Here is a 24,413-nt window from a genome sequence, read left to right as displayed (position 1 = left end):
CGGGCTGGGGTCGTCCAGGACGGGTCTCGTCTGAGCCTCGCGGCCTGTGGGAGCCCCACGGAGGCTCAGCCGGTCGGCGCGCCGTCCACTGGCCCAGCTCCTTCCCGCCGCTTCTCGAAGCCCCGCGTCGCAGCTCAGCCGGCTTTGACCTTCTGCAGACGCTCGCTCGTTGGCAAGCGCTTGCTGCTGCGATCCGGGCAGGGGCTCCCCGTTCACCCCGGGGCCGAGGCGTGGCTCATGCCCGACAGGCCTCGCAGGTGCAGAGCGTTCTGGAAGGGAGACGCCTGGCAGCCAGGCCGGAGGCGGGCAGAGCGTCGGTGTCTTCCCTGGCAGTGCGTGGGGGAAGGGGGGGGGGAGCCGTGCCCGCATTGGTGGGGAGCGTCTCCCGTGTCCCCCGTGCGGAGCACAGCACTTGTTCTTGTGTGACCTTCAAAACGACCTTGTGCAGTTGGTCAGAGAGCTGAGGCTCAGAGAAGCCCGGTGACTTGCCCCGGGCTACCAGGATGCCCACCTGGAGCCGACCAGTCTCAAGCGCCTTCACATGGTGCTGCCTTCTTCTACCTTTATCGACAGCGGGTCAGGAGAGCTTTTTGCCAGCCCAAGTACCGCCCTCGGGGTTCGTGCTCACCCGCATCCTCAGCAGCCGCCTTACTTGGAAGCAGGGTCCGCGGAGGTAGACTCAGTTAGTTAAGATCAGGTCAAGTTGGACAAGGATGGGCCCTTCATCCAGCGTGGTTGGTGAGAAGAGACGGGGACAGACAGGCACAGAGGAAAGAAGATGTGCAGAGGGGTGGGGGTGGGGGGACCAAGATGGGGGCAGAGTTGGGGGGGCGCAGCCACAGCGGAGGGCCACCTGGGGCCCCCAGAGGCTGGGAGGCAGGGAAGGATCCTCCCCCTGCGAGCATCTTGATTTCAGACCTCCAGCCTCCAGAACCGTGTGGCCCTGGGTCTCTGTCATTTAAGCCACGTCGCATGTGGGCCGTTGTCACTGTGGCACCAGGAGACGAACACAGCGGCTGCTCCCGGGTTCGCGTCTCATTCTTCCTTGTGTTCTGCTCCTTCCTCCAGAGTTGCCCTGCCTCCTTGCGGAGTGTACGCACAGAACAGCTCAGTCCTGGCAGCCTGCGCCCTCTGTGGGCGGGAGTTTTGATCCTTGACCTAGATTACGTTTATTGCAGCAAATTCACTTGTCTACTCCTATTTGTGTCTGTCTTAAAAAAAATTGGTTTTAAATGTTTTTTAGAGAGACAGGGGTGGGGGTCAGTGAGGGAGGGAGACACAGAATCTGAAGCAGCTCCAGGCTCTGAGCGGTCAGCATAGAGCCCGATGTGGGTCTCAAACCCACGAACTAACTGCGAGATCATGACCTGAGCTGAAGTCAGACCTTTAACCCACTGAGCCCCCCAGGTGCCCTGTTTCTGGCTCCCCCCCCCAAGCATAACTTGTGTCACATCAGCTATACCGAGTGTGCCCCGTTCTGCATCCTGGGGAGATGGGAGCTGGGGGAGCAGGTGGGCAGTGTGGCCATCAGGTACTGGGAACGGGCTTTTTTCTTGCAGCCCGGGGCTGGTGGTTTCAGGCCGGAGGCTTCGGGCCGTGCGGGCTCTTGCTCTTGGCCTTCAGGTCCAGCCTGCACCAGCACTGCTCAAGGAAGCTGGCTCTCTGCCTGGGGCCCTGGGCTGGTTTCTCATGGGGTGGACGTGCTGGGTGAGGAGGAGCGTGCTCACACTGCCACCTAAAGGGAAATAGTGAGCAGGGAAGTGCCCCCCCAAAGGCACTTCCTTCACCAAAGCCATCGAGCCAGATGGTTGGAGATGTTTGAGTCCTAACCTTTGCCTGTTTGCTCCTTCTCTCGCTGCCCCTGGACAGCCTTTTTTATGCTGGGACTTCCTGCTACCAGTTCTCGTGCTGCAGGTGGGCTGGGAGGGAAGAGGGGCAGGTGAGGGGCAGAGGACACGGGGTGGTGACGAGTTCGAGTCCTGGCTAAGTGCCCTGGTAGCTCCAATGATCTTAGGTACTTAGGGACCCCACTCGGTACTTCCTGGGAGGGACTGCGTATATTTCTACACCTGCAGCCCCAGTGTGGCGCATGCACACGGAAGGTGCTTGGGTAAGTGTAGCTTAAAACACAGCTCCTGCCACAGGGGAAGAAGATTCTGGCAGCGGCGCAGGGCAGAGGAGGGAGGTGGGGAAGAGGCGGTCGCAGGGGTGCAGGTGAAGTACGGAGAAAGCTTAATCAGCGCCTGGTCCACAGGGTCCCGGAGGATGAAGGAAAGGCAGACCTGGTCTCTCTGGCTTTTGTTCGGCGTTTTGCCCCGTGCTGCCTGCTGTGGGTCTCGGAACCACCTTTGTCCTCAGCCTCGCAGACTCAGACTTCCCGTTCCGTGATGGCTGAGGGGCAGGGGTGGCAGCCCAACACCCTGGGGTCTGCGCCGGGCGGGCGGCCTGGGACGCAGGCTGGTGCAGGACGCTGGGCTGCTGGCACGGAACCAGAGGCGGCTCTGGGGGAGGGAGCGGGGCTGGAGGGGGCGCTCCGGGGGAGGGAGCGGGGCTGGCTGAGGCTCCTCGTGGCTGCCGGCGTTGCCAGTGGGCCATCAACAAATGAGATCACTGGGTTGACCCAGTTGGAAGCAGGAATGCTTTCAGATTGCCTTTGCCCGGGCCTCGCCAAGTCCTACACACAATCATTTATTGATAACGCCGGTGCCTCTCGCTTGACTGGGAGCTTTCGGCCGCGGACTGATGCTTGGGCGGGGGAGTTGCTTCTTGGCTCTTCAAGGCTCCGCAGCCTCCCGTGGGGTTGCCGGGTGCTGACCCTCCCTCACCCGGGACCCTGCTTCTCCATGGAGGCGTCATGTCTGGCCTGGAGTGCCCTCCGTGAGCAGACTTCATGAGGTTCACCATGCAGACGTGGTCCGGGATGGTCCTCACACCATCTCCCTTGGCCTCCATCCTGTCCCTGCCTATGACCCTGAACCAAGGCTCTTGAGCCTGGAAGTCTCTGGCCTGGACCCCCGCCTTGACCTCATTCCCGGCTCTGGGACTCTGATTCAGGAGACCTGGAGAAGCCACCGTGTGCTGTGCGCTGGCACACCATGAGCGGGCGCCTCTCCTGCCTCTGCATCCCTGGACCCGGTGGAGGCGGGAGGGAGGTGGGGGGGAGGCGGGAGGGGGCGCCGGCCCAGACCTCGCGCTCTGATCTGCAGGCAGATGCTGGACAAGGCAAACAGAGCCCGAGGTCCGGGCAGCCTCCTCAGAGGAGGGGACGTTTGAGCTGAGCTTCTGAGGCTGAACAAAGACTTCTAAGTGGAAGAGTTGGGGCCCGAAGGGGCACAGGGAGGAGGCTGCGTGTGTTTGGGGAACCAGCTATTAATTCTGCAAATATTTCCTGAGCACCTGCTCCGTGCCGGCCTCGTGCTGGGGACATAAATCCTATATGGCCCCGAGTAGGAGGCATCTTCTTTTCCGGGACCTTTACCCAAAAGGGGGGATTTGGATGCAGACCTTATGTATACCCTAGAAGTTCCCAAACTAGGGTTCCTAAGCCCTGGGATTATGCAAGATGATCCACTGGGAGACGAGGAAAAAGATCGAAACCTCTGTTTATATGTATTTTAAAAAAGAATTTGAGCCCCTCTAATGTTTACTGTACAGGCCGACCCTGGTGCCTGCCCTCAGTCCTCTGCCGTGCACGCGGCCGGTGTGGGGGGGGGGTCCGAGGGAGCAGGTGCCGTGCACGCGGCCGGTGCAGGGGCGGGGGGGGGCTTCAAGGAAGGAGGGGTGAGCCGTCCTGTGAAACCAGCAGGGGCTCCTCGCCGCCTCCACTGTCAGCACAGGGTAACATACTTACATCTGTTCCTACACTGGATTTACGGGTGCCCTTGCACCACGGTCAAGGGCTCAACACGTTTCCGGGAAAGACCCTGGGGGCTGGGAGAGGGTGGGCAGGGAAGCAGAGGCAGACAGCAAGACCTTGGCATGGCTGTTGCCCCCGCCCACCCCTCCCCAACCTGCTCTTAAAGGGCTCCTCCTCCTCTTTCCATCCTGAGTTAAAAATGGTAACAATCTAGTTGTAACCGGTGGAGGGTGACCAGAAATAGTCAAAATTACCAGGGTAATTGGCAACGTAGATTCAAATCTCTTAAGGTCAGTAATATTGTTCCTGTAAAGGTTTGCTGCCTGTTAGATACTGGCTATTGGGCGTGTAAATGCAATAAACAGATAAAAATACACGCGTTAGGGGCGGGTCCCACAGCGGTTTGGACATCAGAGCTCCAGGCCGTAAGGAGCCGGTGGAATCTGCTGAAGCTGGAGGGCACTTGTGAATCTCGGAAGCCCTTCCCTGGCGGTTTCGGGGTAGAGAAAGTAAGGAGGGCTTTCGCAGAAGTCCAGGTGGGCGAGGAGGAGGTCCCGAGGCCAGGTTAGGGGGACAGGAGAGGAGAGAGAAACTTTACAGGTGAATCAGGCTCGGTGACTAAGAAGTCTGGAAAACCAAGGCCGCGGGAGGATCCGGGGTGAGCCCGGTTCGCTTCTCGAGGGACTGGGCAAATAGCAGTCCCATCGAGCAGGTGGCAGAGGTGCAGGGGGAGTGGGGGAGGGAGATGAAGAGTCTGAATTTGAGTAGGCTGAGACAGAGATGGCCCTGAGGCCGTGGGCGGAGCTGTCCCGCTGGGTCCGGCTGCCTAAAGTCAGGGACTGCTGGCATCCCTTCCCCTGGCAGGGCCCCTGGGCCGGAGTGCTTGCGGGGCAAGTGCGGGGCAAGTGCGGGGCTCAAAAGGCAGTTGTGGTGGGCTCTGTCCAGACTATCGCCTGCCCAGACACACCCATCTCACATTTCCTGGAACCACCCCAAGGGCAGGTTGCCCTCGGTCCTTCCTGGTCTGAGCCGTTTAGCGCTGTGAGCGGGGCCCCTTACTCCTGGTGCTTCAGGCCAGAGTCACGGGGAAGCCGGGTGGGGCTGGGTGCGTCCTGGCTCTCCTCTTCTGGTGCTAAGACAGGCAGAGTGAAGGGCAGGGGAGGCGCCGGGTGGGGCCGGCCGGACGTGGGTGCCACCCAGGAGCCCAGGCAGGGACAGGTGCCGGGTCACGGAGGCTCTGCTGGGGGCCACGCTCCAGGCCCGAGTCGTTTCATCCTGTCCTGGTCTGGTCATTTCCCAGTTGTGATTTCTGGGCTGCTGTCGGTCAGGATGTGCTCGTCTGAGGGTCTCCCTGGGGCCTGACGCGGGGACGGCTGGCGGTTCTGTCAGTGACGCCTCTGACAGTGGCAAGCGGAGCGGGCAGCCTGGCCCTCGGGTGGCCCCGGCTCTGTGTACGGGGGAGGGGCAGGGGGAGCCGCATGGATGGCAGGCTCGTGTTGTCTCCCTTTGTAGTATTTTTCTTTGGCAGGAAAAAGTACAGATAGGAGAAAAAATAAAAGCAAGAGAATGAAATAGAGTTAGAAATAAAGGAAGAAAAAAAGATGCTAGAGGAAGAGAAACAGAAAACAGGAAGGACAGAAGAAAGGTATCTAGACAATCCCTTCTCTGCAGGAAGACACAGAAAGATCAGGACTGAGACAGCGAGTGCGGGAGAGGGACGGAAAACAGGCGAAGGCGATGAGAACGCAGACTCGGACACCTGGGAGGCCGGGAGGCCGAGGACGGGATGGAGAGAGGCCGCCCAGCCTCCGTTCCGTCCCCGCCCATCCCCCCCGTTCCTCAGTTGCAAAATCAAAGGGGCCAGAGCCCCGGCCACTGGGTCTCCATGCCTGACGCCCCGCTGGGCTGCGGGAAGAGGCTGGAGGCGGTGTCTCTTTCGCTTCTGCTGGGCAGGGTGCCCCCAGGCGGGGTCTGGGGAGGAAGCAGGCTGGTCCCCGCCCCAGCGACCCGAAGGGGTGCCTGCCTTGACGTAGTGGCTCTGGCTGCTGCACCTGCTTCTCTCCGCGATGGCACAGAACTGTGCGCCCACATGATGGGCGGTCACTTAGGACCTTCCCCTCAGAGAGGAAGCTAGGTCACCTAAGCCGGGACCGAGGCAGCGCCTGGAGGGGAAGCACCTTGTGCCCGTCACACCCTGTGCATGGCAAGTGGCACATACTCGAGCGCCAGCAGCTGGGCCGTGGGTGGGCTGCAAACGCGGGAAGCCTCTGAGTAGTGAGAACTGGTTTTCTGAAGTAACGGGAAGAGAACGCCACGTCCGAGGCCCGGGGAGCAGGGCCCTGGCTCCAGCTGTAGTCGGTGACACAGAAGGTGTCACCACAGGGGGGATCCCGGGTGCACAGGAAATGAGCTGTGTGGGTCCGCACGAGCGGGGGGCGATGACAGGGCCTGGGAGCGGAGATGCTAGAATGTTCCTTGTGGAGCCTGCGGGGCCTTTTCAGAGTGAACTTTGCCCTCACATGCTCCCCCTTCCGTTCATCTGCCGTGTGTTCTCATCTGCCGTGTGTTCGTTTGCTGCCTAGTTACTGATTTGGCTTCTGTGGGACCCTGATGGGACCTGATGGCGGGAAAAGGTAGCCTGGCGGGGGGGGGACTCGCAGCGCTGGTCCCTGGGGTAATTTACTATTTGAAACAATCAGTGTCCTGGCGGAATAGTGGCGAGAGATGCCGCGTCGAGGGAGGCTTACCAGACTCTGCTACACGCCCTGCGCGGATATGTCGCCCAGCGCTGGGTGGCATCCTTTCCTCCACTTCTAAGACAGGAAAACGGGCTCCAATCAGCAAGCTCCTGGGGCCGAGAACCTGGTCTCCTCACCCTTCCCTTCTTGGAGGGGGAGGAGATGTTGGGCTCAGAGCCCAGGCCCAAGCACAGCCCGAGTCACCCCCGCGGCAGTGGCTGTGTGTCGGCCCTGGGAGGGCCGGCTCGGGCTGGACGCTGGCACCGGCGTCTGGGAGGCTCTGCCGGCCGGGGGCCTCTCCGCTGGACTCCCCCAAACCCGCAGCCCCGACCACTGCGGCCGCGGGACACGGGGCTGGATTCGTCGTGTGCAGGTGGTCACTCCGTCCCTCATTCTGGGGTCAGTCCGGAAAATGAAGGGCCAGCGAGAGGGTCCACAGGGATCCAAAGAATGAGGGCAGCTGAGCAGAGGGGAAGGGGATGTGAGGGCCCGGCTGCAAGGTGACTTGGGAGCCAGACTGGGACCAGCACTCCAGGGGCCTGGCGGGGGCTGGGCACCGGAGGGAGAGAGCGGGGAAGGCGCTCCGTGGAGGGAAAGAGAAGAGGGGCCCCTGTAGACGGTACCTCTTTGGCCGGGGTGCGCCAGCCGGCCAATGGCAGCTGCTTCTGCCCCACCTGGGGCCCAGGGGCGCTTGGGACCCTCAGCTCGGAAGGGAAGCGGGGCCGCCACCTTTGGGTCTCTGCCCTCCATGCTCCCTGGGCTGCCGGCTCCCCGCCCGGCCTCCGCGGGCAGCTGGGGAGGGGCGATGGCTGACAGCTTCGGCGGCTGCAAACCCCTGACTCACGCCTTCCAGAGCCACCAGCTCTTATTTTAGCCTTTCCCAGGGCTGTCACCGGTGCCAGGAGTGGGTTGCGAAGGGCTGCGGGGGAGGCGGGAGAAGGTGTTCACAGCCGAGCATGGAAAGGGGCTCCTGCCGGAGGAACGCTCCCTCCGCACCCCTGCCCTGCAGGGCAGTTACAGGCCTCATGGGGGCTCTGGGCGCAGACTCCTGGCAGGCTCCCCACGGTGCTGGCTGCCCTTGCCCCTCATCCCACAGCACAGCGCAGCCTCCACCCCTCCCGACAGGCTCCCAGGCTCCGGGTGCAGAGATAAAATGCTCATCAAAGTCTCCACCTTCTGGGCCTGCAGGTTTTCACTTGCTTCTCTGGGCAAGAATTTGCCTGCTGCCTTCCCTGCCAGACAGGGTTGGGGGTGGGGGGCGGGGCACCGGCCAACTCCTCCAGCAGGGGCGGAGCCCCTCCCCGGGCGCCCCCAAGCCAGAGGCCCCCAGTGACACCCCAGGGTTTCCTGTGGGTCCGGGGTGGGGGGAGGCGGGGCCGTCCACACTGCCTTTCCAGACAGGGCAGGAGAGGCACAGAGCTAGACCGACATCCGGAGGGCCGGCCGGGCCTGGGGCGTCCTGACCGGCCCAGTGCACCCGAAGGCCCGTCGTGTCGCCTGTCCTGGGAGTGGAGCTCCTGTGACCAATTTTTATATGTTCTTCCTTTTTTTAGTGTTTAGTTTTGAGAGAGAGAGAGACAGAGACAGAGCATGAGCAGGGCAGGGGCAGAGAGAGAGGGAGACACAGAATCGGAAGCAGCTCCAGGCTCTGAGCTGTCAGCACGGAGCCCGACGCAGGGCTCGAACCCACCAACCGTGAGATCGTGACCTGAGCCGGAGTCGGACGCCTCACTGACGGAGGCCCCAGGCGCCCCTCTTAACTTGTCATCGATGGGGGCAGACGTTGGCGCAGTGCCTGGCAGTTGGCAAAATTCCTCCACGGGTTTTCCGACTTAAGCCTTAAAGCGTTCGTGAGGTCGGCCTTCTAAGGTTCTCCTTGACCCAGACGAGGGAGGTGACCCCTCGGGACGTGCCAGAGCCAGGACCCAACCCAGTCTGAGGGCTCGGCGCTGGGAGGGCCCCGTGAGCAGCGTCACCGCAGAGATGCCAGGACCTCCGGTGACATGTCTGTCCAACTTGCGACGTGCCGTGCCCTGTTGTGATCTCGAGTTACCAGCGCAGTCTCAGAAGCACGTGCTCCGCTCTGGGGACAGGGAGGGGGGAGGGGCAGGGCGTCCCCACCCCACTTCTTCCCCGGGTCCCCAGGCCTGGGCTCGTGGTCACAGCCCGGAGCCTGAGGCAGACCCCCCCACTCCACCTGCTCGTGGCTCCCAGCTCCTCCCTCTTTAAAAGTTTTATTTATTTATTTTGAGAGAGAGAGAGAGCAGGGTAAGGGCAGATAGAGAGAGAGAATCCCCACTCTTGGCTCCCCAGCTCTCTCCCTTTTTTTTTTTTTAAGTTTTCTTTACTCATTTATTTATTTAGAGAGAGCCAGCGAGCAGGGAAGGGGCCGAGAGGGGGCGAGAGAGAATCCCGAGCGGGCTCCACACTGTCAGCACAGAGTCTGATGTGGGGCCCGAACCCCTGAGCTGAGATCAAGAGTCAGACACGTAACTGACTGAACCCCCGAGGGGCCCCCTCCCCCACCCTCTTTAGTAGACATGCCCGCACCTGAGTTCCCTCGGGGTGTGCGTTTTCCGCGTTCTTGCCCGTGGGTCTCCGGTCTGGGCCCTACTCCAAGCCCTTCTTCCAGGGTTCTGCACTCAGGCTGCTCTGACCCCTGGCACCTGCCTCTCCCCCACCCACGGGGCACCCCATCCCGAGGTCTGTCGTTTTTCCTTGTGCCCTGTCATGGCTGCTGGGCCTGCGTCACCCCCTCCTTGGGTCCACTTCCAGCCCTGACTCCGGGGCGAACATTGAACCCGAGATTGGGCTCGGAGGAGAGGGCCTGAGCGGAGGGAGGGGCAGACCTAGGAACGGGGGACAGTGGACCGCCCTGGGGGCTGCAGGGAAGTCCCGAGGGACCGGCAGCCGAAGGGAGCCCCAGGGGCGGCCCCTCTGCCTCTGGGGCCTCGCTCTCTCCGTCTCCACCGCAACAGCCCCGTAACAGGGCAGCTGGCCTCCCGGGCGTGGGTGCCCGAGACATTTTTAAAGCCAATTACAAAAGTTCCGATCAAGGAGAGCCAGCCTCCAGCTGGGCCGTTGGGTCCATAGTGTTTGATCCCCTGCCTGCAGTGCCTCTGCGCCTGGGCCGGCCAGTGATCAGCTTGGAGGGACTGATGGTGGAAACACAATTGTTTATTTTTAAGCCGTTTGTGTTCAGTTCCACAAAAATTGCACCACGAAGCAGACGTTCCGGAGGATTAGTGGGAAAAGGGAAATCCGAGTGACTTCGCCCGATTCTCATTTGCCTCCCGTCCAACAGGTTGGCCCCTTCCAACGCACCGTTGGTTCCGAAGGATTCTTGCGTGTGTAGACCTAGCCTTTAAGGTGTGGGTGCTTCAGGTCTCTGGCTTGAGAGTTGTAAGTCAGGCAGGAGGCCTGAGCCCGGGGCCGGGCCAGGGGTGCGCATCTCCCCTCCCTGTCCACGGTGCCCCCGCAGACTGCCGGAGGGACGAGCGGGGAGAGGCCGGGGCCCAGCGGGTTGGCGAGTGTGTGCGTGTGCACAGGGTTGGATGGGGGGGGCGGGGGGGGGGACGGTCAAGATGCCCCGCAACTCGGAGGCCGCTGGGGAGTGGTTGGGGTCTGTTCCCTGGGCTGGACGGCCCCGCAGCTCCTCCTGGCGGGGGTGGGGGCCTGTGCCCTGAGACTGGCGGTTCTCGGGGCCGTGGGGCCGTGACGGCTCACCCACATCCAGTGAGGAAGCTGAGGGACGGTGTGCTGCCTGCCTGGCAGTCCCCAGGGGCCCCAGTCCACTCTCAGGTTAGAGCTGTGGCCAGTCGTCCCCCGGCCATGTGTCCCCATCATCCAAGCTGAAGGGCCCGACACAAGCAGACCCCGGCCCCCGACGCTCCTTTGTCCTCTCGTCTCCGGGGCCCCCGTTCTGGGAGGGAAGCCTCTGTCCTCCACATTCCCCTGCAGGGCCCCTTCGCCTCCCCAAATCCGGGGACTTTGGTGGCTTTCCGGCCGCAGCTGGCGGTCAGTCTCTGCCCGCGAGTTCGAGGGGGTGGGAGACAGGGGTGGTGGTCCTCCAGCCGCTGCCTGAGCATCCCACCTGCAAGGTCACACGTGACAAAGCCCTTCCACGGCTCGGACTCCAGCCTGCGGGCAGGACCGTCTGTGACCCTCCCGTGTGTCCCCCACTGCCGACCCCGTCACTGTCAAGGAAGAGTCCGGAGACGCCAAGTCCAGCCCTCCTCCCCTCCCCCAACACCTTAGCCTCCCCCTGTTCTCGAGGGACCTTCACTGGGCCTCGGTCCAGCCGGCCGCCATGTTGCCAGTGGCTTGGTGTCTCTGGGAGCTGTCCCTCCTGCAGCCAGGCCCTCTGCCCTCTGCCCTCTCACTCCCTTGTCTCTGTCACGGCTGCTCCTCAGGGTCCTACAGATCCAGCTCTCGGGCCGTCCAATCTCTCTCAACCCAGCAGCCCCTCCTGGCTTTGCCCTCCGCCCTCCCCCACCCAGCCCCCAAGGCCAATGCCTTCGGCACACCTCTCGGCCACACCTGGCCAGCCAAATGCCAGCCCTCCACCTACACATGCCTGGGATGCTGGAGGACTTCAGCCCCGCGGACACGACCACGGCGACAGCAGTGCCTCCGGCTGCAGCTGGCCTGTCCCTGCCCCCGTGATCCCTGCGCGTGTCCGTGGCCAGCATGTCCCCGGGGCGGCTCTGCCAGAGGTTCAGGGCCGTCCACCCCCCAGCACGCTGCCCCCTCCCCCAGTCCTCTCAGCAGTGTCGGGACAGCGTCCCTCCCGCTCGCCGCGCCGGTCTGGGACCGCTCCCGCCGAGGTCCAACGTCCTTGGGGCTGTGACCCCTGCCGAGCGCACGATGGCCTCCCCGGACTGCAGAGTCTGCTCACCCCCGAGAGCCTCCTGGCTGCAGGGTTTGTGTCCCCCCGCCTTGGGCTGGGCATTCCTCGGGGCCCCGCCGTGACCCTCTCTTGCTGACATTGCCCCCTGGGGGCTCCGTCCACTTCCAGGGCTGCTCCTGTCCCGTGGGTGCTGCCGTCTCCCGAACTAAGTTGTCCGGCCCACTGGCCCAGAGAATCTCCCGAGTGTTACGTCCGTATTTCTGTGCCCGGGAGAGCTCTCTTGAGGGTCCGAAGGTGCCTTGAATCCAACAGAGCAAAACCAGACGGCCTCCTGTGAGTCATGGTGCTCGGTGGTTCCGCCATCCACCCTGATGCCCACGTCAGCGTCCCAGGGTCCCGTCTTCCTGACTCCGATGGGGGCGGGGGCAGGCGGCGGCATGACGGAATGGATGCGGATGGCTCAGGTGCACCGGCCTGGACGGCCCACGGACTCTTTTGTTTTCACTCTCAGAAAGCTCTCAGGGAATTCATCCATGAGAAAACTTTCTGGTTATTTCCTTGCGTTTCTGCTTTTTTACGTCGAAGACCTAATCTTTAATCTTCCTACGTCTGACGAGCCAGAGGGCTGGGTGGTCTTTATATTTATAGGTCCGCTGTCTTCACTGAACCGGGTGGAGCCTGTTCTTCAGAGAACTCGGAGCTGCCCCCCCCCCGCCGCCCCCGTGACCTTCCGCAGGGACGCGCTTTCTTCAGAGTGCCCGCAATGGTTACCTGACCGCCACGTTACAGGGAAAGACCCCGGAGGACAAATTTAAGCTGATTGAATGAGCTGGTTGATTAGAAGGAGGGATGCCAGTAGCTTCGAGTCCAGAGAACCGCTGTGCGGTCTTCTCTTGTCCACCCCCTGGGGCCGTGCCGTCAGGTGGTGAAGGTCGGCTCCCGGAGCCTGCGGTGACCTGCCCTTGGCCGCCGCTTGACCCTCAAACCTCTGACCACCCTGGCCCTTCAGTGTCCGTCCCTCCCACCTCCCGTTTCCTTGACTGAGAGCACCTCCTTCCTGCATCACCACCTCTGTGTGGCAGCAGACTGTTTAGTCCTTCCCAGCTCTGGGCACCTGTCACTTCCGTGACACCGGAGTCCAGTTGGATCCGCGCAGCCCCTGGTGCTCCTGGAGCCCCTGGTGGTCACCTCGTAAAGCACTGGCTGCCCCCCCACCCAGGTCTGGGACTGTCTTATTCCTGAATGCACAGCCCGTTCCTCAAAAACAATGCTATGTGATTTTTGAATAAATAATCAGGAGGGCTTCCTGGGAGAGGCGGTTGTTAAGTGGTATTTTGTAGGCAGCCGTGAGATGGTGTGAGGAGGAGGATATGGATGAACTGGGTGGAGTGTGTGTGGGGAGTGGACTCTGACTCTGGTTTCTTCAGGACTAGGGGAGACAGGAATGACTACATTTAGTTGGGATGGGCGGGGACACCAGCAGAAGGCATGCCTCACTGACCGGCATCACAGTCTGAAGAAAGCACAACGGTTTGCCGTCACTGGTTCTCAGGGGTGACAGGAGTCCTAGGAGTCCTCTCCGGACCAAGGGACTGCAAACTTGAGCCTCCGTGTGGATGAGACGCTGGTAAACCCAGTGCTCTGGGCGGGTGGGGATCAAGCCTGTGCTCAGGATTCGGACTTTTGCCTCATTCTGGTAGAGGAGGTGCTGGTGGTCACCTCGGCCACAAGAGGGCGCACGGGCTCCAGGAAAGGTGTCTCAGGGCTCGGCTCCGGGAGGGCCGGAGTCAGGTGTCCAGGGGGGGTGGCGGCAGGCGGGACGCCAGGCCCCGACTCGGACCTGGCAGAACCACTCTGTCATCGTCCCTGGCACGAGGGCTATTCGTGATTCATCTGTGAAAGAAGCACGTGCCTAGAACCAGGGCGGGGGGGGGGGCGCAGAGGCAGATAAGCCCACCCGCATGTTGGGGGCGGGGCGCCCACGGGGGGGCGGGGGGGATGGGATGGAGGGCCCATCAAAACCGGGGTCCGAGTGACGTATTGTGCCGTGGCCGGGGACCTGCCGAGTGCTGCGGGGGCGGGCGTCGATTCCGCCTGCGACTCGGGAAAAGGCTTCCTGCCGTCGCCAGTATCTGCTGCGGGCCTTGCAGAGTGAGTAGGAGTTCAACAGGCCAGAACATTTGGGCGGAGGCCGACCGGCCGGGAAGGTCACAGCCCGGGGCCTGCAGGCTAGTGTCCAGTGGCAGAGGGTGCTGGCTACCGAGTCGGAGGAGAGTGGGGTCCGGGCAGATCCGGGCTGTGTGGGGCCGGGAGCTTCTACGGTTTTGGAGGCTTCTTAGGACACGAGTACAAAACCGGGTAGGGGGACTCGGAAGGGTGCAGTAAGCGGGAGACCGGAGGCTTAGGCTTAAGAGCCGCGTGGGAGACCCCCTGTGTGTGGGAGACCCCCTGTGACATCCCCCCTGCTTCCCCTCGAACTCCCTGCCTGCCCTCAGCAGCCGGCTTCCCGCGGGCGGCTGACAGAAGCCTCTTCCTTGCTCCCTTTCTTGGTGCCCCAGAGCCTCCGGCAGCGGTTTGAGACCAGAGCCCAAGGGGCGCCTGGGCGGCTCAGTCGGTTAGGCCTCTGGCTTCAGCTCAGGTCAGATCTCACGTTTGTGGGTTCGAGCCCCACATCGGGCTCTGTGCTGACAGCTCAGAGCCTGGAGCTGCTTCAGATTCTGTGTCTCCCTCTCTCTCTGCCCCTCCCCCTCTCATGCTCTGTCTCTGTCTCTCTATCAAAAATAAATAAAACATTTAAAAAAATAAAAAAATATAAAAAGACCAGGGCCCAGGGCTCCTGGGGAGGCAGGGAGGCTGCAGGGGGATGACTGTCACACCCGCAGTTCTGCCACGGGGTGTCCGTGAGTCTGTCCAGCAGCTGCTGCTCCTGCCTTACATGATTCACGGGTGGGGAGGGTTTTCTGTTGGCCAAGTGCGTCCCCCGCCTCCCGGGTCCCAGCGCAGGACCCCTGGTGGGTGGGCCTCACACGCCGCGCCCTGCTGCTCCGCCCTCTCGCCTCTCGTTTGCCTGCCATCAGCTGGACAGGCATTTCGCCCCAGATCGGCCTCCGGGGCGCCGCGCAGGGGCGGTGACTGGCCATGGAGTGGAGCCACAAACGAGGGCCTGGCTGTGACGTCCTGCCGTGTCCTGCCGTGTCCTGCCGGCAAAGGTGTAGGTGCCCGCCCGGGTAGGGGGCGCGGGCAGTCTGTCTGACCCCGCTGCGCTGAGGGAGCGTGCCCACCGTCACCCCCTTCCCGGGCCGCCGGGAGCCCCTCGCGCACGGGGGTAAGGCCTCTGTCTCGGGCGTCACCCGTGCGGCAGCTCTTTCGTGAAGCCTGTGTTTAGCCTGGGCATCTCGGGCAGGGGGCGGAGGGGGCAGCGAGTTCCCCTCCGGGAACACATTCAATCAGGGAAGCGTTACTTGGCTGTGTTAGACACCGTGCCGGATAGAGCTGCGGGGCCACACCTTGTCCCACGGCCTCCGTCGCGTCCGCCTGGGCCGGGCACGGAGCTGGCCGGGCAGACGTGCAGGTGGATGGGCGGCCGTGAGCCTGTGCGGGGGACGCTCACGGTCAATGTCAGGGCGTCAGCGGAGAACAGGAAAAGGCATCACGTGGTCTGCCCGAATTTGGGAAGCACAATTTCTCTGCTTCTTGTGCCATCGGTTTAGTGAGAGCAATGGCTTTGACCCCCTGACTCCATCTTGGCCCCAGACACAGGCAGAGATGAGCCGTCGACCCTCTGTACCAAAAATGTATGCCGGAACCTTCTCTCTGTCTCTCTTCTGCTCCCCCTAATGGCAGGAACCAGCAATGGTGGAGTGCACGGAGTGCAGGCCTAGCTTGGCTGGCCCCCGGGAGGAGTTCTCTGGCGGGGACTCAGTGAGATGGCAAGGGGTTGGGGGGTGGTCGGGGTGGTCAGCGGAGACATTTCCCCCACAGGTCGCACGAGGTTTGGGAGCCTCTGGTCTGGGGTTCAGCGCACGTCGGGGTGACAGGGCGACAAGAGAGAGAAGAGGGGGGTCACCCAAGGATTCGGGTGTTTCTAAACGGTTCAAGGCCAGATCCAGAGGCTCCAAAGGCTCTGAGCCTCAGCCATACCAAACCGCCCTCGTGTATTGTGTTTTCTGCCACACGCACGAATCATGTTCGTGTGCAAACCTTGTGCTGTGGCCAGGAAGCAAGAGGCTTGGCTGAAAAGGATGCTGGGAGGCTCGAGGACCCCTGGGGTCGCCGGTGTCACCTGTGTGTCAGCTGTCTCCCCTCCTCCCTCTCTCCCCCCAAACATCTGGCAGAGGACAAGAGTCAGGGAGTGAAAGCTGTCCTGCCCTGAACTTTCCCAGAGGCCGTGGGAGCCCGGGGACGGCAGAGGTGGCCGGTGCTCCTGCTCGCCTGGGCTGCGCAGGACTTCTGTCCCCTCGAGCAGAGGCCCGGCTCTGTCCGGGCGGGGACCTCCGCACGGCTCCTGGCTGGCCCCGTGGTGCCCACTCTGCAGGCGTTGGTGCTGTGGGCCCCCTGCCCCCCCTCAGGGCTGTGATAAAACCTGGGAGAAAGAAGGGGACCCCAGAGCCCCCGCCCCGCCTCGAGCGAGTCTCGCAACGATGCCCTAAGGTGTCCTCAGTTACTAGCTCTTCGTTGGACAGAAGACGAGCTCGAAGTTCAGAATGGCTCCCCTAGGGTGGCACGAGGTGTGGGGGGCTCCAGGCACGCCCCTCCTCCGTCACGGAGCCTCCCTAACCCCTCCTCCTGGGAGCCTGGGCCCTGCAGCTGCTCAGGACCCCGCGGCAGCAGCGGTGGTGTGCACCCAGGGGTGGGTGCCCCCGAGACTCGGCACTCCTCCCCCTGGGCCTCAGGTGGGGTAGGGGCCGTCCACACAGAGGAAGTGCTGAGGGCAGGCTGCGCAGGGGGAGGTGGTGCGTGTGCTGGATCCTGCCTCCCCTCCGTGAGGCCCCCTGAGTGAACACTCAGGTACTGAGTACTTATAGGTTCTGGTTGTGTAATGCTCTAGTATGATGGCTGTCAATGACACACACACACACACACACACACACACACACAGGAGAAAGAGGGACCAACATGCGGGGATACAGGATGCCACTTCCTTGGAAACGCTCCGAGGGGGTGTCTCCCCTTCCCCCTCCGGGCCGCCATCTCGGCCGCTGCCGGCAGATCCCCCCCCTGCCCCCCCCCCGGCTCGCCGTGGCATCGTCCCCGTGCTCCTCCTGCGCAGCAGTGGCCCCTGCAGTGGAGGGAGCCCTCGTGCCCCGACCCCGCGTGCCCGGAGCCTGCGGCCAGGGTCCAGGTGCCCTCGCCTCCTTGCCCAAGCAGCTCACGCTTGCAATGTCCCGCGGAAACTTGAGTGCAACAGCACTTCTTAAAAAATCATCTTTTCAGCTAAAACAGACCTGTTACAGAAGCAGCGCGTTATGATTATGGACAAAACTGTTGTGGTTTCTACCTGTTCTTTTCTGCAGCCCTTCAGCTCGCAGCAGGCGTGAGCCGTGGGCGGAAGGAAGTGTGGGGGCCTGTCCCCCCCCCGCCCCGCAGCCGGGCCTGGGGCCTGTGTTCCTTTAGGACGTGCCTTCCCAGAAGGCATCTCCCTCTCCGGGTGGCCTCGCGTTGCCCGACACTCACATGCTTAGTCCACAGCTTCGGTTTTCCAACCACTTTGTCACCTGAGCCTCATCCCAAACCCCTTGTCCTGTTATTTAATACTTTTCCTAAACCTGGCTCACTTCTACAAGTTAAATCTCTTGTTTCTTTAAACGTGTCCTAAGCCAGGAAGAATGTCCACAAGGTCCAGATGTGGCGTGCTAATTGCTCTTCTTAAACACGTTAAGTTACGTGCACGGCTATTGTGGCACCAGGCGCCCCACAGTCACGTCCTGATCGCCAGCGGGCGCACCCACATCTGGGAGGACGGATGTGGAGGGATGCGGGTAGGTCCTTGGCTGGGTTCTGCCCGAACCCGAAAGCCACCTCCTAAGACACCGTTGACAAGGCTTCAAACACTCAGGGACGCTTTCTCCATCCCACCGCGGTCCCGTCCAGCGAACGGGGCACTGCAGCAGGGCTGGGGTGGGGGGGAGGGCGACAGCGACCCCCAGCCCGCAGCAGGCATTTGCGTAAGCTGGTGTCATGGAAACTTGGCTTTGACTCCCCTAAGGTGAGTGACCACAGCTTATGCCCCAAGCTGGTGTCAGCCCAAGTGTTTTGTTTGTTTTTCCTCTTCCTGGTTGCCAGGCTCTCGGCGGAGGGCGGCCCCTCCCAGCTCTCCCAGCCCCGGGTCTCCAAGTAGGACCATCTAAGGCCCCGGGGTTTTCTAGAGACCTGGGACCAGCGGGGGCTGCACGATGTGGCCCTCCCTCCGCGTGGTGTCCTGGCTCTTCTGGGACCCCACCAAGGCTCCGTTCAGAGGACGGGGCTCCTGGGTGTCATTTGTCAGGACGGCCCGAGAGTGTCCGCCGCAACAGCCTGGCTCAGGGCCAGGGCTCAGTGCGCGTTTTCTCCGTCTCTGTCATCAGACGCCCCCTGGACCACTTGGGTCAAGGTCGCCACGTTAGGAAGTGGGCTGGCTCCCAGCAGTTCGTGTGCTCCTCAGGCTCACTGAGTAGAAACGGGGCTGGCTTCTCATTTTCTCACTAACTTCCTCTTGCTCAGAGAAGTCTGAAAACCAAGGATTCTTGGGACTAGAGTCTACCGGAAACCTAAACTGTTTGTTTACCTTAAAGGCTTACTCAAAACAATACATTGGCCAACCTAAACATCTTCGTGTCTAACCTTAAGTACATTCACTATGACTCTCTTCGGGGCGAAGTAACTGGAATGATTTTCTCCGGGAACCCCCTGTGTCCTCACGAAACAGACTTCGGAGGACCCGCCGCTCTGTCCTTCACAGGTGCTGGCAGTCTGCCCCAAAGGGAGTCCCCTTGGGCTTATCGAAAATGACCGATTCCTGGGCTCCTGCTCCGCAGAGTTCGAGTAGACAGGGGTGGAATGGGTTCCCCGTTTGGGGACACCTGCTCTCCACTTGTCCTGACTTGCCTCAATTTTGGAGAGAGCTTGACTGAAGCCACAAGCCGGGGGCTGTGTCACACGGGGGTGTCGAGGCCCAGTAGGCAGGGAAGCAGCTGACATCAAGACCGATTTCTGACCGGGCACTTGGTTACCAGCTCTTGAGGTTTCCTCCTCCATAAACCCGACCGTTAGCATAAAGGATGATGGTTATCTTCCTGCGTGCTTGGAAAGAGACCGTATACATCTAAACTAAAGATGGCATCAGATCATGTCGCATCACGTCACGCGCAAGGGGCCCAACACACAGCCTTGTTTTATGTCATGTGAGCAGGTGATCGATCTGGAGACCATTTCTGCCCATCCTCATCCTTACATTAGAATCAAAGACAGACTGGGGGCGCCTGGGGGGCTCAGTCCATTGAGCGTCTGACTTCGGCTCAGGTCACGATCTCACGGTTCGTGGGTTCGAGCCCCGCGTCGGGCTCTGTGCTGACAGCTCCGAGCCTGGAGCCTGCTTTGGATTGTGTCTCCCTCTCTCTCTGCCCCTCCCCTACTCATGCTCTATTTCTCTCTGTCTCAATAATAAATATACATTAAAAAAAATCAAAGGCAGACTTTTGAACAAGGTTGGCAGACGCGGATTGCTGGGTGTGGCTCCGTGACTTGGTGCCTAGCTGATTTCTGTCCTGGGGGTCAAATGCGAAGCTAGGTCAGTGCAAAGCTGCTCGCTCTAATGCTGTTCTAGAAGATTTGGCCCTCTGTGAAGGAAAATAACTACCACATATCCGGGCGTGCATGTATCCAACCACTGCCCTTCCCCCCCACACCTCCCCTCAATCTCCACAGCAGCCGTGGGAAGTCAGTATTTTTATCTCCATTGTGATATAGGCAAGAATCGAAACGCGATCTTGTTCAAAGTAACCATATTTCCCTCCGCAGAAAGCCTGGCACTCATTCCCTAACGTCCGTCACTAGAGCGAGTACTCTGGTGGCCAAGAATCGGGAAGACCTGTCTGAAACCTCTCCACTCATTCGTGCCACTGGATCAAAAGAACAGGAGGAAGGGTAAAATTTGAGGGGCAGTCGGCAAATCCCTGTGTTGTCTTTTGTTTTTTAAATTAAATTTTAAGAGCAGTTTTAGGTTCCCAGCAACACTGAAGGAAGACAGATTTCCCATAACCCCCTGCAGGAGCAGATCACAGCTTCCCGCATAGTAACCCTCTCGCAGAGTGCTACGTCTGTTACCGGCGCCGATGAAGCTCCCGATGCATCGTCACCCAAAGTCGTAGTTTATACTCCAGAAACATTTCTATTGCAAAAAATAAGAATGGCATGAGATTGCTGATATCTGTTCTTGACGTACAGAAATGGCAGTTTTACGTGGTTCAATTAACACCAAGGCAAAGCGGAAAATCTCCCTTCATTCCTCGCCCCCACCCCCAATTACAGCGTCCTTTCTGTGTGCACCCAGAGGGTGTGTATAACTAGGATCACACTGTATCCTTCCGCAACTTGGATTGGTCTTTGAAAAATGGAATTGGCTATATTTTTAATTTGACTTATAACTGAGGAGTGATTGAAGTAAAAAAGAAATACAGTCGACCCCTGAGCAACACAGGGTTGACCTGCCTGGGTCTACTTACATGCAAAAAGCTACACTGTTTCCATATGGATTATGGCTTGGGCGGGGCCAAAAGCCGCCTCGGGGGCCGCGGGGAGAGGCTCAGGCAAAGCCCCTGCCCCAGGGGGTGCAGACAGGGGGGGGGGGCGGCCTCCAAAGCCCGACTCCCGGGGGCTGGCTGCGGGCGGGCTGGAGGATACCCCCCCCCCCCAGCTCTGGCAGCGATGCGGCAAGGCCCCGCCCCCGGGCTCCGGCAGGTGCACCGCATCTGCTTGCTGAGCTTCACCTGCTCCTCTGGGACGGCTTCTCGGCCAAGTCCGAGCATGCGCGCGCAGGGCCCAGGGCTCGCAGACCCCGGAGGGCCTGCTTCAGGGGCTCCTCCTGGGCTGGGCGGCGTCCGCGAGGTTCAGGGCTTTGCCCCGTTGTCTTGGGAGGCCTCCTCGTCCTGGAAGACGGCGGTGCGGGCTTTGCATCAAGGGACACTCAGTGCCTCGGCGCTGGCCCTCCGCCCACGGACGAGGAAATGTCCGGTCCAGCAGAGCCGCGCCTCGCGGTGGGAACAGCAGCCCAGAGAGGTAGCGTAGGAGGCCACAGGTGCAGGCTGGCCCGGGCTGACCATGGCTTGTGCGTGGGTGGAATAATTCTGCAAACCTGGGAGCTGGCGGACAATAAGGGACTAATCTCAAAATCTGGTGTTGGCTGGTCCGGGGGCAGGGGGTGATTGTGAAGATGGTGGGGAAGGTTGCTGCTACTGAGGGGGCTGGAGGGCGGTGGGGGCTGGAAGAAGGGGCGTTCCGGGTTTACCAGCTGTCCGCGGAGGTCTGAGCATTGGTTTTCTGTTGCCAAAGCTGGACCCTGGGCCATGTTGTCTCCTTGGCCGCCTTCCCCATTAATCCGGATACGTAAGCCCGGGGCCTCCCCGCTTTTCGTTAAAAGTGAATTTTAACGCCTTGTTCTGATTTTGTTTGATGTGGTCGCCAACTTTACTGTTTGTTCCTAAGCTCCTGGCTGTGCGAAGCTAACACCTAGAGAGACCCAGCTACCTGTTGGAGCCTCCCTCTAGCTGGCCAAACTGGATTCATTCATTCATTCATTCATTCATTTACAGTCAAAGCAAGCTGGTAACTGGGAGTTGGAGGGGCCTCTGGAGGGAAATCAGGGTACAGGCGGGTGGGCTAACCATCTGCAAACTTTTCGTGGTTTGGGGTCAATTCGTCCGCACGGTTCAGGAGGCATCGAGTTGCATGCAGGGTCATAGCTGCATCTGCCCCGGCGGATTTTCCAGGGACCGGGCGCCTCTTCCTGGAACGTGAGTGGTGGGACCCTAAGTGTGAGGGTTTTGGCACCTCAGCTCTTTGCGCGGACTTTACGTGTTCTATGCCTGCACGGTACCTGGGTCCTACGAAAATACATTCTAGTGCGATTCTTCGAGTTTAAGGCTTTAAACTGCAGCTGTAAGTGGGGATAATTAGAGATCAATGCCAGTTGGCGTTTTGTTTTTTAAACACAGCTTTATTTAGATGTAATTTACATAATACACAGGTCACCCTTTTGGAGTATATAATTCAGTGATTTTTAGTATATTCACATGTATCTGCAAATATCATCACAGCCAACTTTAGAACATTTGCATCACTTCAAACGACCCCCGCCCACCAGATCCTAGACCCTTTATCTAAACCCCCCCTTACCTTCCCATCCCTCCCCCTCCTACCCCTGAGCAACCAACAGCTGGTTTCTGCCTCTGTGGGTTTCCCTGTTCAAGACCTCTGTGTGGACGGGACAGTGTACGATATTCGGACTTTGGTTACTGACCTCCGTCGCCTGGGCCACCCAGGTGGTAGCACGGGTCCGCACTTCATTCCTTTCCATGGCCGAGTAGCGTTCCATCGTCTGGATATACCACGTTCTGTTTGTCCATTTGTTGGTGGTGGACATTTGGGTTGTCTGTCTTTGAGCTGTTAGAAACAGTGCCGCTGTAAGCATTCACCTACATTTTTCCTGTGGGGACGCGATGTTTTCATTTCGGGCTTCTGCCTCGGAGCGGAGTCCTGGGAGTATGGTGACTGTCGGAAGGACCGGCAGATTGTTTGCCAGAGCGGCTGCACCCTTTTATTTCTACCAGCACCGTGTGCGATTTCTAACTTCTCCACATTCGCACCAACACTTACCCTCTGACGTTTTGATTCCAGCTGTCCTAGTGGACGTGAAGCGGTATCTCACTGTGATTTTGATTTGCGAACTTCCCTAGTGACTCGTGCTGTTGACAGCATCTTTCTTGTGCTGATTGGCCATGTGGGTATCTTCATTATAGGAATATTGAGTTCATTTGCTCATTTTTTAAATTGGTTTGTTTGCCTTTTTATGTTTGAGTTGTAAGAGTTTTTAAAAAAATGTTTTTTCATTTTTGAGCGAGTGCATGTGAGCAGGGGAGGGGCAGGGAGGGAGGGGGACAGAATCTGAAGCGGGCTCTGAGCAGACCGAGCCTGATGTGTGTGTGGCTTGAACTCTCGAACTGTGAGGTCATGACCTGAGCCCCAGTCAGATGCTGAACCACCCAGGCACCCCTGAGTTGTAAAAGTGCTTTCTAGATTTTGGATACAAATCCCTTTTCAGATAGATGATTTGCAAATAATTTCTCCCAGTTTGTCAGGAGTCTCACTTTACTGATGGTGTCCTTTGAAGCACAAAAGTTCTTCATTTTAATGAGGTCCAGTTTTTTTTTCTTTCATTGCTCATGAAATGCCCAGTCACACTTTGGGCGTCTTATTTAATCAAATCCAGGGTTGTATTTACCCCTTCATTTTGTTTGAAAAGTTTTGTAGCTTTAGCTTTTACTGTTAGGTCTTTGACCCATTTTTGAGTTACTTTTTGTGTGTGGGGTGAGGTGAGGGTCCAGCTGCGTTCTCTCGCCTGCGGCTCCCCGGTCTTCCGGGCACAGCTTGTTGAAGAGAGTCCTTTTCCCATGAAGTCGTCTTGGCATCTCTAAAAAATGAGTGGATTATGGTTGCATGGATTTGTGTCCAGATTCTCCGTTACATTCCATTGATTTATAGATTGTGCAAGGCTGCATTGCTTTGTAGTTAAGTTTTGAGATCAGCAAGTATGAATCTTATTTTTTCTTCTTTTTTGCGACCGTGTTAGCGATCCTAGGTCCCTTCCAATCCCACGCGAATATGAAAATCCACGTGTTAATTTCTACAGAGGCCATCTGGAATTCTGACAGGACGTGTTGAATCTGTAGATCAGTTTGGGGAGTATTGTCATGACAGTGAATTAAATCGTCTTATCCTTGAATGTGAGATGTTTCCCATCTATTTAGACTTTTTTTTTTCCCCAACAATGGTTTGGAATACTCAGAGTTTGATTTTACACTATGTTTATTAAGTTTATTCGTAAGTACATTATTCCTTTTGATGCTATTGTGAGGTACCAGTTTTGTAATTTTGTTTTTGTTTTTAAATTTTAATGTTTGTTTAATTTTTGAGAGAGAGAGAGAGAGAGAGACAGAGAGAGACAGAGACAGGGCATGAGTCGGGGGAGAGGCAGAGAGAGAGAGGGAGACACAGAATCCAAAGCAGGCTCCAGGCTCTGACCTGCCAGCCCAGAGACCCACCAACCATGAGATCATGACCTGAGCTGAAGTTGGATGCTTAGCTGACTGAGCCCCGCAGGCGCCCCTGTGATTTTGTCTTCGGATTGTTCATTTCAAGTGTATAAAGATACAACAGAGTTTTACATGTTGATCTTGTATCCTGCAACCTTGCTGAACTTGTTCATGCTAATAATTTTTTAGTGAATTCCGTACGATTTTTCATATGTAAGATGATGTCATCTGTGAATAGAGATAGTTTCATTTCTTCCTTTCCACTCTGGATGCTTTATATTTCTTTTTCGTGCCTTTGCTGCTCTGGCTAGTACCTCCAGCACAGTGTGGAATAGAAGGGGTAAGAATGGACGTCTTTGTCTTGTTCGTAATCTTAGGAGGAAAGCGTTCAGTGTTTTGACCAGTAAATCGATGTTAGCTGTGGGTTTCTCAAAAGGCTTTTTAATTTTTTTCTTTCGTTCTTTATTTTTTAATAGTTTATTGTCAGATTGGTTTCCATATAATACCCAGTGCTTCTCCCCACAAGTGCCCCCCACCATGACCATCCCCCTCCCCCCTCCCCCTTCAGTCCATGGTTCGTCTTCAGTATTCAGTGGTCTCCCTTGATCTGTGTCCCTCACTCTCCCCCGCTCTCTTTCCCCCTTCCTCTCCCCATGGTCCCCTGCCAGGTCTCTCCTGTTAGACCT

General features: G+C 59.1%; 1 protein-coding gene across 3 annotated transcripts in view; it reads left to right on the top strand.

The window, feature by feature from the left end:
- Positions 1-24,413, top strand: part of SMIM35 (small integral membrane protein 35) — a 71,380-nt gene that overhangs the window by 21,313 nt on the left and 25,654 nt on the right. Inside the window, exon 1 of one of the 3 annotated variants that reach the window (XM_029915730.1) lies at positions 20,637-20,695. The exons of the other annotated variants lie outside the window; for them this stretch is intronic. Coding sequence (XP_029771590.1) covers positions 20,644-20,695 — 52 coding nt within the window. The 5' untranslated portion in view covers positions 20,637-20,643. Of the gene's footprint in view, positions 1-20,636; positions 20,696-24,413 lie in introns of those variants that run through there. 3 annotated transcript variants of the gene reach the window in all.

Source organism: Suricata suricatta, chromosome 11 (assembly GCF_006229205.1).
Source record: "Suricata suricatta isolate VVHF042 chromosome 11, meerkat_22Aug2017_6uvM2_HiC, whole genome shotgun sequence".
NCBI lineage: Eukaryota > Metazoa > Chordata > Mammalia > Carnivora > Herpestidae > Suricata > Suricata suricatta.
Note: the sequence above shows the minus strand (reverse complement) of the source record. Positions and strands in the feature narration are given on the sequence as shown.